We start from the raw sequence: 16,086 nt of genomic DNA, 5'->3' as shown, positions 1-16,086 counted from the left end.
CTCGTTCACTTCGCTCAAATAACAAGTCTACATCATGTATCCCGTACGTGTAATACAAAGTCATACGGTGAGCGTGCATTCTCGCGTGCAGCGCTAGTCTTATGGAACACTATAGCACTTGAACTCCGTTCATCAACCAGTGTCGATAAATTTATGAATGATATCAAGACACATTTCGCAAGAGCATTTTAACTGTTTACAACAATCTACTACTGTTCATGTTCAGCGCCATAGAACATTACTTCGCATTGAATTTTGGCGCTGTACAAATTATTTAGATTGAAAATTGGTTGACTGCACTTTTCACCAGATGTTAATGGCAGCACGTGGACAAGATCGCCTCGATCGGAACAGGTGTGTAGGGCGATCTACAGAATTAAGCATACACATTTCGACGGGAAAGGACAGTGACATCAGCAATGGTAGGACATTAATAGACTAGGGGACACCAAAATATTGATGGGTACCGAATAATGCACGAGGAGACTAGGGATCTACACAGGAGTGACTTGAGGTGAAGTACTTGTCAATAATCATGTCTCGCCATTAACAACTGAAGAAAACATTCAGTCCACTGAAGATCATCGTATCTAGCCGAAATAATTGCAGAAACGCCACAATATAATTGCATAAGAACATGACATTATAATAATAGTTTTCATTGAGTTAGAAAAATTCGGAGTTTCCATATCATGATTGAATCATGTGTTATCTTGGAGAAAATTTGAGAAATTAGCTGTCTTACCTCTGTATGCGCTCGTGATCCTTCTATTTGATGATATTTCGCCACTACTTAGAATAACTACATGTACATCGTGATTCAGACTGTGAATGTCATGTGACCGATTCATAAAAACTAAGAAATAAACTAGCATAAATATGGATTGAAAAATCAATAAATTCTTTGTCTTCTTGACCTTCATGTATGTCTGTTTTCTGTCCCCAGCGATGTCTGTACATATTTCATTAAACTATCACAGAAGGCGGTATTCTGACCGACATTTCGTTTGGTTTTGGTTCGAAGAAATATTTTTCGAAACTAAAACAACTAAAAAGATAAAATAAAATAAAATAAAATCCCAGGTTACCGACCGTATTTTCTGAGGTCATGTTATCGGAAAAACACAATTACCCCCCCCCCCCCACCACCACGCCATATTAAGGTAGCTACATCACCAAGCTTTGTAGGATACAATGCACATTGTTAATATCAATTTATGTACCAAATTATATCAATATGTGAGTATAAAAACAACTGTAAAAGTCCGACCAGGTATCAATCATTTGAAGATAGAAATAACACTGATAACAAAAACTGTGACCTGTGACATCATCTCACAACAATTCAAATACGCACATTTAGAAACAATGATAAACCAAAATAAACGCATTCATCAAACATTCTAACACCCTCATGAATAGAACTCTTGCGCGGCAAAAACTTGTCATTGACGCACTCGAATTTGGTGCTGTCAATTTTGTGACTAGTATGCGTATTGTCAATTTAATTTTTTTCAGTGTTCCATCAAAACCTGTTTCGTCATTGAAATATTTTATCAGCTTGTTTTCGATTGCAATTTTAGTCAAAACCCAAATAATGCCAAACCAATGTTTTCTGAATCGGCGCGTTCTAAAAAAAAAAATCAATGTAAGGAATTTTCTTTGTCCTCTGAAACAATGGAGTCAAGAGTGAATATATTGTTGGTGAGTAACGTTCATCCTCTGAAACAATGTCCTCTAAGTAACTGGTGGGGTAAGTTTTGATCATCATCTGAAACAATGACATCTGAGTAACCTGGTGGTGGCGAGTTGCGTTGGTCCTCAGAGTACGTAGTACGGTGGTGGTGGTGAGTTGTATTGGTTCTCTGAAACAATGTCCTCAGAGTAGTACGGTGGTGGTGGTGAGTTGTATTGGTTCTCCAAAATACCAAATGTTGCTTGTCCATGACGAGGGTCACCTGTAATATATCAGTGTAATATATTAACATAGGATACCAATATAAAGTTTGGATAAAAAAAACCGCATTATCCTTTTGGAAGGTTTTTTAATGAAACAAAACAGGAATGATATTGCGGCAAACAATGTACTTCTTCTCTGATATCTTGTAATTTTGAAGAACAGTAACTATTGAAGTCATTCTTGAAATAATGTTACTGGGAGACTCCCGGACACCATATTGCCATTGTTCAGCAATTTCATTTAAAAAACAAAACTTACCTTGTCCACCAATTCCTTCAGCTGTTTCTCGGAGTGACACTTGCATGCTGATATTTGCCATATCAGACTGTTGTTGTGTTTGTTGTTGTTGTTGTTGTAGTAGTTGATTTGACAAGTTGCACACGGGATGCATTTGTCTAGGCCGACATAATAACGTCATAGCAATAGTCATTTCGGCGAAGGCAGTTACTGCTAGGAGTGCATCTACAGCGATTTGTCCAGTCTAGATATGGCATCAAAATGAGTCTTAAACCATATACCCAATTCTAGCGATGATTGTTGCCTTCTGTAAGGGATGGTTATGCTATAACAATGTCTGTCTGTCTGTCTGTCTGTCCGTCCGTCCGACCGACCTACAATCCGTCTGTGTCATTAATTTGTCAGAAACATAAGTAACGTGATTTTCGGCAATATATATTACACTAGCTGCAACTGAAATGTTTAAAAAAATGTTTTGCCAGATATAACTTATTCGTAATATTGTACACCATCAACTGTATTAATTTACCCGAGGGTCAACATATTTTTGCAGCTGTATACAAATCAATATATCAATAAATAGATAAATAGATAAATAAAATTAAATATCTTCGAATATCAGTAACTTAAGCCAAAAAAAATATATCTGGTTCTGGTCAGAGCGCGGGTGCCCTGAATACCCTCGCGTCGATCCTTTCTTTCCGATAATTTTTGCTTTCCTGTTCCTTATTTATTCCTGATATCAGGAGAACAAGTAGCTGAAATCTACCCTACATGCCAAGACTGCTTAAATACAAAGCCTAAACTGCTTCGAAGAAAAAGGAAGTTTTTCAAGAGATAAATATGATAGAACAGAGTATGTAAAGTGTAACAAAAATGTGTTGCAAAAAAAAAAAAAAAAAAAAAATAGGAAAAAAAATCTCGTCGTTGCACCACTTTAGAAAGTTTACCCTGACCAGAACCAGATAATTCTTTTTTTGGGCCTTACCATGAAAGGGCAAAAATCGTCGTTGTAGCAATACAGATAATGCAATATTACAGACATAAAGCTGAGGACGAAAAGAAGAGATCCAATCATGCCTGCATTTTTTGATAACTCAAAAGATGCCATGACCTGAAAAAGAAATCACAATATAAACTTATAAAAGTCATAACCGACGAGAATAGTTCCAAAAATAACAATCGAAAATACTATATAAGTCAATGAGACGACAAGGAGTAATAATTCCCCACCCCACAACAAAAAATGAAAAAAACGTATTTCAAAATGAAATAATGAAATGCGAAACTTGTGACCCTGTCACTGTAAGACTGTCACTATAAAAAAATGAATTTAAAATAAGCTTTCCGTGAACTATTAATATAAACACGATTCTCTTTCAGCGGTGCAACTGTCGTAAAAACAATCTAATTATATCATTAAGATAAAACAATAAAGGTAATACTGCATACATAACGGTTGGTTTTCTTCTGTGTCGACACAATGGTGACGTATCCAGCCACAATAAACTAACAAAAAAATATAAATATGTATGTATATTAGTAAAAATTAATATATACATTTTATATGTTATGACGTTTACAATGCATTGGCATTGCGCAAGGAGGTAAGAGTGTATCTAACTGTTATAAGAGACATAGGGTGACTTGGCAGTATTTCTTTCATGAATTTACATGAGGACCATAGTACTCGTAATAAAGAAACTGGCGAGTTTTTCGTCGAAATCCAAACATGAGATAGTTAAAAAAAAAACATCGCCAGGTTACACAAGAACATATATTTCTAACATTGGAATATATCGAATAACAATGAACAGCTCTGTAAAGGGGACAGACATATTACTCAGGCCTCTTTTACACTCCATATGGCATACATATAACAAGATGGATTGTCACTCTATGAACCAAAACAAGCTTATTAAAAGTCAGTCATTGCTAACTCTCTTTTGTTAACAGAAATGACTGAGTCAATAGGGAACTTGCAAACCCGCCATATTGAATGTTGCATCATGGGAAATGTGATAATAAATACTAATCAATTAGTATTGTAAACAATGTTGTTAAATTGTTTATAACCTCGAATGATCAATTCATATTTAGCTTGACCAGTGTGGGAGGTTTATTTCATCGGTAGCTCTAGATAAGACATTACGATAACCACAGATAAGCCCATAGTCCTTTGCGTCTGAGCATGCTCAGTCTGGATTGCGAGTTCCCTATTATTGCTGAATAGTACCATGGTAATAGAATATAAATTTGCATACTCCTAGAAAAATAGTCAAAAGTTGGAAATTAAGGAAAAGGTGAATCTATACTAGTCATATATACATCAATTGAATTCTTACCAATAGTCCACACCAAAGACCAGCTCCCATGAAATAGAACATGGTACCAAATATAAAGGCAGTTATACCAAGCATTATGGCAGATACACCACAGACAATCTGACAACTACCAAGGACAAATTGTATTCTATTAGGACTGTTAGAATTGATGTGGTCGGTAACTGGTGATATCCAAGGTTCCATGGCTTGTTGATATGCCTTGTTTGTGCTTTGTTAATGTAAAACCTATAAATAAAGAAGCCTACTTTACAAACACTTCTTATTTAAACATCTAATATGTATGTTAGAAATGGGTACCCCTAAACTGAACAAACACTTTCCAAGGAGATACCTATCGTCAACTCTGACTGACTGACTGACTGCCTGCCTGACTGACTGACTGAATCTGACACTCACTCACTCACTCACTCACTCACTCACTCACTCACTCACTCACTCACTCACTCACTCACTCACTCACTCACTCACTCACTCACTCACTCACTCACTCACTCACTCACTCACTCACTCACTCAGACAGACAGACAGACAGACAGACAGACAGACAGATAGATAGATAGACAGACACAAAATATAGCATTGCATAACACTTTGACAGGCTTGTCTATAACTGTTTCCTTAATCTGAAACACACGACGTTTCTACTCTTCAAGTGTTTTCATGAACCAATTTGTTGACGCATACGTAACTACTTCTCTTTCCGACTAGTCAGACTAAAATGTGTAAAGTCCATTTATTAATGTCGACACATGTCTTCCGGATCCGGCCCCGTATTATGAAGGCAGAAAACATAACCAAAATGAAACAATTTGTTCGATTTTGACTTTGACATTTGACTAACATTTCTTTAGTTACACCAAGTAAAACAACAGCTGGATAAGTCACTTGTCAAATATCGCTATTTCATAATTCAAACGTAAGTGGCTCTTAGAGAAAAGCCATGAAATAGTGTATAAATGGAACAAGAACAATGATATAATATATATCCGAGGAAATAGATTTCAACTAAATTAGTCGAAATCAAGAGTGTCCCTATAATTGAATCATATAATATCTTGAAGATATCTTGTCTTACCTCTTATGCCAGCTGTATATTTATAACTGTAATCGGTCGTCACTTTCTACAAGGATGTGATATGTCAGGTGTATATTTACAACTGTAATCGGTCGTCACTTTTCACATTTATAACTGTAATCACGTCATGTGATATTTCTTCAACGGTATGAATAATTAGACCATTATTCAAATTTAACACGTGATTGTCACATGACCTTTTCAGCAATACCAAGAGACAAGTTAGGCTAAACAAAAAAATTGTGTGGTTCCGATTACGCTCAATTTTAGAATAAGCGGGGTAGGTAAATTTTTATTTTATTTAATTTTATATATATATTGTTTTCATATGTGAGTGTCTAGTTCAGGTAGTTATGTTTTCCGTTGTTTTCCATATGGTCTCTGTGTTATTGGTTTCTTCTCGTCTGATGTACTGTAAAGCCATTACATATTGGAAGACAAATTTTATATTGTCTTGTACAGTTGATGTCAGTTTCCGCATCCACTATTTTTTGTGAGACTTCACAATTTTCACGATTTTATTTTTTCTCTCGAATACCTAAAATAAAGTTTAGGGTCTGTGTTAAAAACTAGATGGGGGTCGGGTAACTGGAACCAAACAATGTTTTAGGCCTTAGCACAACTATAAAGTGCAAAATATCTGTAAACTCTTTAATGAGATTCGTTGCCACGTGACAGTACATGTTTGTCTTCATAAATAACAGCAACAAGGAGTGACAACATTTTTAAAACGTATGCGACGTGGCAATAACAATCTCAAACCTTTGCTGTGACTTTCTCCATGAATAACGGAACCCATTCTTATTCGAAATTAAAAAACAACAATGCCAGTGGTGTAAGCACACAATTTCAGCATTGACATCGAAATTAAGCAGGCCCTACACATGTATTTGTATTTACAGTTCTTGTCATTGCATCTTCCTTCCTGCAAGGACCGATCGCGACAGAACTGGATATCGTCTGCCGTTTTACGACGGGTGGTGCGACTTTGTTTCATTTCGGAAGCACATGGGTACAGATACAGTTCTTTTAGGTCTATCCCCTTACTTCTCCATGAGGGATGCGGATGACCATATTCAATATCCTGTAAGAATGCCCCCTGAAATTCGAGAAACAGACTCCCATGGGTAAACAGCGGCGTACCTCATTTAGTTGATTTAAATGTTCTTCACTTTCTATGTTACCTGTGATAAGTATAGCAGTGAACCCTTCGTGTGTTGTACGTGATTTCTTTCCCCGAACCGTGCCGTTGGGCGGCCATATGGGGCCATGCGACCTGAGTATTATTACTAGTTTACCAGTCTGGTACTTTACTAGTTTGAAAACGCTGAGACTTACCAGGTTTCAGTTGATCTGACGAAGTCTGGTATATACTGCCTTTGTTATTCCCGTAATTCTTGCTGTAGTTGACGATCAGCTGATATCGTTTGTCTCATTTCGTCCACCGACTGAGCGGGAGCTCGAGCGTACCTAACGATGTGGGAAAAACCCTTGGCATGGCCATGCTTGGCCCCCTTGCTATGACATCGCTGAATTGGGCATACCGTCCCGTATTTGGAGATACGAAAGTTCTCCGTCACTCTGCTAATCCAGCTGTTCTCTAAGAGCTTGGAATTCTCTCCTGAGTCCTTGAAATTGTCGTAGGATAGGAATTCGTTGGCAGGCTCTTCAGAATCTGACCGTGGGGCGGTGCACGCTTGTTCGCTGTTTTCTGCCAGTCTTCCCGCCACTTTGGCGCCGGTCTTGCCTCAGTCTGAGAAGCCACGACGGACAACATCAGCTCCAATAAATATGGCGTGGTCGACTTAGGTAGTTATACTAAGTCTGTACTTGTTAGAGTTTGCGAAAATCCAACCCTATTGGGTTAACATTTCAATTCACCCACTCTTACTCTTAGTAGTCTATAGGTCGAAAGTTTGAAAGTGGACCCCTTAAGTAGCTTACGTAATTAATTTCTTAGAGGGCGCCCTCTTACATACATACATACATACATACATACATACATACATACATACATACATACATATATGCATACATACATACATACATACATACATACATACATACATACATATATGCATACATACATGCATACATACATACATACATACATACATACATACATACATCCATACATGGGATCCATACATACATACATACATACATACATACATACATACATACATACATACATACATACATACATACATACATACATACATACATGCACACACACATACATACATACATACATACATATATACATACACACATACACACACACATACATACATACATACATACATACATCCATACATGGGATCCATACATACATACATACATACACACACACACACACACACACACATACATACATACATACATACACACACACACATGCATGCATACATACATACATACATACATACATACATACATACATACATACATACATACATACATACATACATACACACATACACATATACATACATACATACATACATACATACATACATACATACATACATACATATTTTAACAGTATTGTAAAGTGTTATTTTACGTTAACTAGTGTATATGAAACTGTGATGGAATATGAGTGTTGAGTTTATTTCACTTTTATTGTAACTGTGGAAACAGTTATATCTTTATCATATACTGCAAGTATCTTATAATATACTACTGTGATACATTCAACACCAATGTTGTCAAGGTAACGAAGGAACAACGCACGAAATATTTTGGAACGGAATAAGAGACTCTACAATACACCCAAATATTAATTTGGAATCATATTTTGTATTAGCTCTTAAAATAATTAACCTAGTATATGTCTGCTAAAACAGTCAGCCTTCTTCAGTTGTTAAATTATAACCGGTTCAAGGACACTGTGTTTTCTTAAAGAACAACGTATTGAAGAAGCAGAAAGTTGGCATAAACTTCAAAAAACTAAATTATTGATAATTTTGATTTAAATTTTAAACTATATATGTACGAAATTAATAATTGGAAAATAATATCACTGACTATAAAATATTAATATCAACTATCGTTAATTTCCCATGTCTGATATTTTGGATATTAAATTGTCATCGATTCAGTCGTTCTCCACGTTCGTTCGTTTTCTTGCTACATCCGGGATACACACTAAAACAGGAAATGCTGTTAGCAGAGTTATTCGGGTACAATAAATGGAATTTCTGCGATTTGAAGTGGAACACCGCCCCCAACCATAGCTGCAGTGCCACTGTAACTAGCATCTTCTATCAATTTCAACACGGCATCTCCAACGACTTCCGGACTGAAAATAAGGAAATGAAAAGAATAAACCAACGAGCTTTTAATAGTTTACATATTCGAAAATATTATCACGGTTGATATACCGCAAGCTACGCATAAATGCTATTTGAAACTTTCGAACAGAAACAGAAGACCATGAAAGGAAATGAATGGAGTTGTAACGATCAATTATGAATTTAACTGTATTATTCATCATTAAAATTAATTAGAAACTGAATGATAGAAAAAAATATCGACAAAGGTCAACCACACAACTACAGACTATGTTTGTGGTATGCAAATTGTGCAGAACTGCCTTTACAAATGTTCCGAGCATTTTCAGCCTACATCACGCTGCACATACAATCATGTTTGACATATCAGAGCGCCACCAATGGTTGGAGTGTACAAAAGTACACAACAACAACAACAACAACAACAACAACAACAACAACAGTGCCAATCTGACCAACCCCTAGACTGTAAGATATTTGGTCGGGATGTACATGTCCTTATGATCCCTTTTCCCTGTAGACGTTTGTGGAAAAAGAGTTCACAAAACAGTTAATCTTTCAGTCTAACAGATCCCATGTATGACAAAAATCAATACTCTTCAAAACGTCGCCATTGGAGATTCATTTTCAACTAAAGCCCAACAACTTGAAGATCACATCAGATTATGACATGTGTTCAGAATAATTTGGCGGGAAAATAGTTGACGGAAAAGACTCACCCAACGACTGGCGCCCTATCAAATTGTTCCTGTATTTCTTTGGCATAGCGGTTAACTTCCGAGGGATATGTTTTAAGAGCTGTAACAGTATTAACCAAACCTGGACACACAGCAACAACTCGTATGTCATTCTCCATCACACGTGGCTCGTTCTGAAAGAAACCCCCAAAATACAGAAGTGAACTTGTCGCACTGATCTGAGAGAGAGAGAGAGAGAGAGAGAGAGAGAGAGAGAGAGAGAGAGAGAGAGAGAGAGAGAGAGAGAGAGAGAGAGAGAGAGAGAGAGAGAGAGAGAGAGAGAGAGAGAGAGAGAGAGAGAGAGAGAGAGAGAGAGAGAGAGAGAGAGAGAGAGGGAGGGAGGGAGGGAGGGAGGGAGGGAGGGAGAGAGAGAGACATACAGACAGACAGACAGACAGACAGACAGACAGACAGACAGAGACAGGGAAGGAGACAGAGACAGAGACAGAGACAGGGACAGAGAAGGGGCGAGAGAATCAGACCACACTTTACCTCGTGATCATATTGGCCACATTTACACAGCAAACAACCTCTGTACATACTTTATCCTCAGCTTTACCATAGTGGAAACATTTAGCCTGATGTAATCATCTGTACATTCCCTTTTTAGCTAAAAAGACCGGGACACCTTGAATTATTGCTCTTAGCTAAAATATAATAAGCTAACAGTTGATGCCACTTTTCTGATCACTGATTTCAGCAAAATGTTATTGGTCTAAACGTGGAGTTAGATCCTTCTACCTCCATTATCTAGCCATAGACACTTCACTAAAATGCCATGATCTTTTGGGCTAAAACAACATGCGTATGAGCTAAAACGTAATTGGTTTTCGGTAGAACGTCAACGGATTGAGCTAAAACGTCACTGCGCTAGAACGTCAGCGGATTGAGCTATTACGACACCGGTTTTCGCTAGAACGTCAGCAGATTGAGCTATTACGTCACTGCGCTAGAACGTCAGCAGATTGAGCTATTACGTCACTGGTTTTCGCGAGAACGTCAGTGGATTGAGCTATTACGTCACTGGTTTTCCCTAGAACGTCAGCAGATTGAGCTATTACGACACTGGTTTTCCCTAGAACGTCAGCAGATTGAGCTATTACGTCACTGGTTTTCGCTAGAACGTCAGCAGATTGAGCTAAATGGTATCATTGTATGTACTTACAGCTACACTTCTTGTGAAACCAACAACGCCATGTTTACTTGCTGAATAAACTGGTAGCAGATTGTTTGGAAATATTCCTTTATAAAAACAAAAGACATATTGTTAACAACTAAAATGAAAAAACCTCAACACAACTAATTTCTTAAAAAACCCGTATTTGCATTAATTGAATAAATAAATAAATAAATTAGATAAAAAAATTATTAAATAAACACTATCTCAAGAGGCGTTAGTTTGTCGTTTTGATTATCAAAGATGACAAATAATGTTGAATAGATTGGATGCTAGTTATCAAATTTATAATTTAATTAATTAGGTTACGAATATTGATTTCTAATATTTACCTGAGAACGAGGCTGTATTGACGACAACACCCCCATTACCACCATTTTTCGTGCCCATGTGTTCAACGGCGAGAAACGTACCCCGGACAACGGCAGTCTGTAGAAATAGAAAAACACATTTTTTTACTATTATATTCCTTATATAACGCATGCGTGTAAGAATATTACAGATGTGGTGAAAAGTCAGTAATAGGCATTCTCGGAAGCCAGAGTAACATTTTGCCACTGACACTACGAAAAATAGTCATCTGAGGTATCTAATTAAGAGCCGCCATAACGAGGCTAGTGATTTTACGACGATGTTAATACGGTTCACGTCACAGAGACAATCTCAGAATTCCGACCTTTTAAAGATATCAAGTAAAACATCAACCTCTAGCAATTAATGTATAGTTGAAGTTATTAAACTTCTAGTGTTTCCCAACCAATCAGAGTGAACCTTTAAAAGCTTCACCCTATACCCTACTTCTAGTGTTTCCCAACCAATCAGAGTGAACCTTTAAAGATTTCACCCTAACCTACCTTTAGTGTTTCCCAACCAATCAGAGTGAACCTTTAAAAGCTTCACACTATCCTACCTCTAGTGTTTCCCAACCAATCAGACTGAACCTTTAAAAGTTTCACACTATACCCTACTTCTAGTGTTTCCCAACCAATCAGAGTGAACCTTTAAAAGCTTCTCCCTACACCCTACTTCTAGTGTTTCCCAACCAATCAGAGTGAACCTTTAAAAGCTTCTCACTATACCCTACTACTAGTGTTTCCCAACCAATCAGAGTCAACCTTTAAAAGCTTCACACTATACCCTACCTCTAGTGTTTCCAACCAATCAGAGTGAACCTTTAAAAGCTTCACCCTATACCCTACTACTAGTGTTTCCCAACCAATCAGAGTGAACCTTTAAAAGCTTCACCCTATACCCTACTTCTAGTGTTTCCCAACCAATCAGAGTGAACCTTTAAAAGCTTCACACTATACCCTACTTCTAGTGTTTCCCAACCAATCAGACTGAACCTTTAAAAGCTTCAGACTATATCTTTGATTGAACGGTAAAACATTTTAACAGGAATTCACAAAGAATACAACGTTAACCTACCAGATTGACAGCAATCATATTTTCATAGCTTTGTTCATTGACAATACCAGCATTGTTACACACAATGTCCAACCCTCCAAACGTCTGCTTCGTTGTCTCGAACGCACCTTGGATTGGGAAAAGCGGAGAGAAATGGAGATATTTGCTTTTAATATTTACATGTGCACTCATGTACATACATATTTCTTATAATCAAAATGACAAGATTTGAGAATTTTGTGTCAAATACATACTAATATGTCGCGTACTGTAAGACACTTTGTAACCATGGCAACATTCATATCTAAGATTAGACAATGTTGGTGACGTTTAGCCAAATTTTCATTTTTGTCCTTTTTTTCATATTATTACTTTTCAGTGCTGAACAATAAATTGACACCAACAGTAGGAAAAAAAATAGTAACAAAATACTACGGCACAGACAATACCGTACTGATTACTAAAAACCCAGACTTATCTATACTCTGTTAATCGTGGGTCATTTTGTAACCCAATTTAAATGAAGGGGACTCTTTACAATAGCATTGTGAGTAAATGTGTGTGACCCCAATAGCATTGTGGGTAAATGTGTGTGACCCCAATTGTTAGAGACTCATACATGAAAAATGGGTCACTTCGGTTTGTCGATTAGATAAAACAAACAAAATCAGAAACTGGTCAACAGTGGTTGATAATAGTTCTCACTACAAGGTTAGCAATTGAGTTCAAGTTCAACTTGGAATTTGATATATTTAAACTTGACAAGGATAGAGGGGCAGACAGATAGATAGACAGACAGACAGACAGACAGACAGACAGACAGACACGGCACACAGAAAAGCAAAAAACAGACAGACAGATAGATAGACAGAGAGACAGACAGACACGGCACACAGAAAAGCAAAAAAAACCCAGACAGACAGATAGACAGACAGACAGACAACCAGCCAGACAGACAGACAAACACACAAACACAGTCAGTCAGTCAGACAGACAGACAGACAGACAGACAGACAGACAGACAGACAGACAGACAGACAGACGGACACGGCACACAGAAAAGCAAAAAACAGACATACAGATAGACAGAGAGACAGACAGACACGGCACACAGAAAAGCAAAAAAAAAACCAGACAGACAGATAGACAGACAGACAGACAGACAGACAGACAGACAGACAACCAGCCAGCCAGACAGACAGACAAACACACAAACACAGTCAGACAGACAGACAGACAGACAGATAGACAGACAGACAGACAGACAGACAGACAGACAGACAGAAAAGCAAAAGAAAGACAGACAGACAGACAGACAGACAGACAGACAAACAAACGCAGACAGTCAGACGGGACATCAGTCAGAGGCTTTCAATTTTATCTCATCTACTCATTTCCAACCAAGAGAATAAGTAAGAAAACATATGCATTTTAAATAATATGTGTATGAACATATAATCTTGTCAAATGTCACCTTTCTATTCTGGTAGTGCAAATGACAGTATTGGTGAAGTGTTTTATCTTATTATCTATAGTAATTATTGGTTTAGGTAGATATGATAACCCCCTATAGACAAGCTATCTGTATTTATCAACACTAATAGGTCAGTCTATATCAACAATCAATAACCAATCAACTATGACATAATTAATAATTATGTCAGTAAACTGTACAAGATAAGCCCCACCCCTCCCCACCCACACCCACACCCACCCCCTTATCATACAAGAATATATCGAAAACAGTTCAACAATTCAGGCGATTGATCAATCAAACGACGAATGTCAGTAGTAATATCCACTATATACAACATGTGGAAATGGGCATTTCAATACTTCAACCAAAAGTGATTGGTATAGAACAATAACAGTAAAATCGTCACTGTCAGTCAGGTGATCACATTGAAGGGTCACAAACTGAGTTTATACATTTTTAAGATGGGGTGTATTGTGCATATTTAAAAATCACTCATAGTATTCTACTCACTCAAGCATTGGTAGCCATCACTTGAAATTGACTGAACTCAAATCTGGTATTAACTTGATATACCATGTAAAAGATTCGATGACGTAATTTTTTATACGTATCAAGGAATGCTTACTAGGCAATCAACTGTTTTAACAATGCCACTTCCAGAATGCAAATATTGTAATATCATAGAAAACTTGCATCAACATTAATATAATTTATACTAAAATAGTTTAATGAAGTTAATTTTCTGTAAATATTTTCACTTGAGTAAAATGTTGATAAACTCAGCTTGTGTCATTTTAATTTATATTATTTATGATTGTATCATGGTGAAATGGAGTAAAGATAATAGTGCGATGACGAATGTCTACGGTGTGGAAGGTATTGTATATTTGGAATATTAATAGCATTGAAAACAAAATATGCAAACATTGTTAACCTAATTATGTCAAACTCCGCGGTCACTGTACATGATGGCGGCGGCACTACCAAAAAAGTAACATTTCTTATCAGGTGTCAACGACCGCGCCAGGCGATCTGTCCAAGACCACGTTCACGGTAGAATAGAACTAACCTTCGAGTTTATCCTTGTCAGCGACATCACATTCAATAAATATCACTTTATCTTTGCCATATTTCTTTTGTAATTCTTCTGCTGTCACTACACCCTTCTCAGCATTGATATCAATAATAGTTACACCCTGCGAAGTGAAAATGGCCGCCATACATTTATCTCCCGCCAAAATTAATATAATGAAATGATAGTTTCGCTCGAATTTTTTGTGTATTTCAGTTTAATTTTAGACCAGAACAGTAGATACAGTCTTCAGAAATCATTTGGTTTCCAAATTTTAATAAAAAAGTGAATCTATTCGCAATTTAAAAAAATAATCATTTCACATAGCAGGTACTAGTATACTATTGGAGTTTATTCGTCTCAACGTTGCAGACAGTCATCAGTCTGCATAACGAATGATTGCTCTTTGGTCCAAATAAAACATGAGGTCACTCGGCTCAAGGTCACCTATTCAATAAAGTACGGTGGGAGGACATTAAAACGTAAAAGTCTATTCATGTTATTTCAAGCGTTGCATTGTTGACAATGCAAGAAGTTTCCATTTTGTGAGGATACATTACGTCATTATAGATGTACACGGACTAGCTCACGTAATAAACAATACTATCACATGACCTTAAACAGTCAACATTCTCGGCACCTATGGACTCAGTTGTCTGGATATATCTGAAACTGTCACATGACTATGAAATTCAAGATACTAGTGCTAGCAATTCTTTACAATAGTTTGTAGTTGAAGAACTGTTTCGATGTATTTAGAAGAACAAATGTTTTGTAGTAGTAAAATAACAACACTTCGAAACCAGCACTCCCATTGTAGTAAGGTCATTGAGGTCAGACTACGATTGAATAATTTTGTTTATTTGCTTGCGAACTGTTTTCAAACTAAATTCTTGTCTCAAGTTTGTACAGTGCCGTTGTGGAAACATGTCGTACATATTTAAATGTATTTTTGAATGATATAAACTTACAATATAATCCACAAAACGTGATCATTTTGACCTCATTACAATTTCCTGTTGTCTAACCAAGGTCGTATATGATATTTAATATATGCAACGATGGAGCGGTGCTGGTAGGAGGAAACTTACCTTAATTCCCTTTTCGAGGAGTTTTTCAACTATTGAAAGTCCGATACTTTGTGGGCATGCTGCGCCCGATACTAAGGCAATCTTACCACTTACATCCATACTGTATGAAATATCGCACGTGAAGAATAATGAGTTATGAATCACACTTGTTGGAGCTAGTCAACTTAATACTGCCAAAGCAAGGACCTGTTGCGGGTTAACACTCGAGCACT

At 37.0% G+C, this 16,086-nt stretch overlaps 1 protein-coding gene across 1 annotated transcript; it reads right to left on the bottom strand.

The window, feature by feature from the left end:
- Positions 1-8,243: 8,243 nt before the first annotated feature.
- LOC144452872 (15-hydroxyprostaglandin dehydrogenase [NAD(+)]-like) lies at positions 8,244-16,086 on the bottom strand. Its single transcript, XM_078144068.1, has 7 exons — positions 15,875-16,086; positions 14,781-14,907; positions 12,256-12,362; positions 11,160-11,256; positions 10,816-10,892; positions 9,633-9,784; positions 8,244-8,921 (listed from the first exon to the last, which is right to left on the bottom strand). The coding sequence occupies exons 1-7, from the start codon at positions 15,971-15,973 to the stop codon at positions 8,795-8,797; spliced, it is 786 nt and encodes a 261-aa protein (XP_078000194.1). The 5' UTR covers positions 15,974-16,086; the 3' UTR covers positions 8,244-8,794.

This window comes from Glandiceps talaboti, chromosome 23, assembly GCF_964340395.1.
Source record: "Glandiceps talaboti chromosome 23, keGlaTala1.1, whole genome shotgun sequence".
In the NCBI taxonomy this organism is placed as follows: domain Eukaryota; kingdom Metazoa; phylum Hemichordata; class Enteropneusta; family Spengelidae; genus Glandiceps; species Glandiceps talaboti.
Note: the sequence above shows the minus strand (reverse complement) of the source record. Positions and strands in the feature narration are given on the sequence as shown.

Excerpts from the sequence above, each read along its gene's own strand:
- LOC144452872 (XM_078144068.1), bottom strand. The coding sequence starts at position 15,973 with ATGGATGTAAGTGGTAAGATTGCCTTAGTATCGGGCGCAGCATGCCCA. Across the intron at positions 14,908-15,874 it reads TCCTCGAAAAGGGAATTAAG|GGTGTAACTATTATTGATAT; the intron begins GTAAGTTTCCTC and ends TTCACTTCGCAG. Across the intron at positions 8,922-9,632 it reads GATAGGGCGCCAGTCGTTGG|TCCGGAAGTCGTTGGAGATG; the intron begins GTGAGTCTTTTC and ends CCTTATTTTCAG.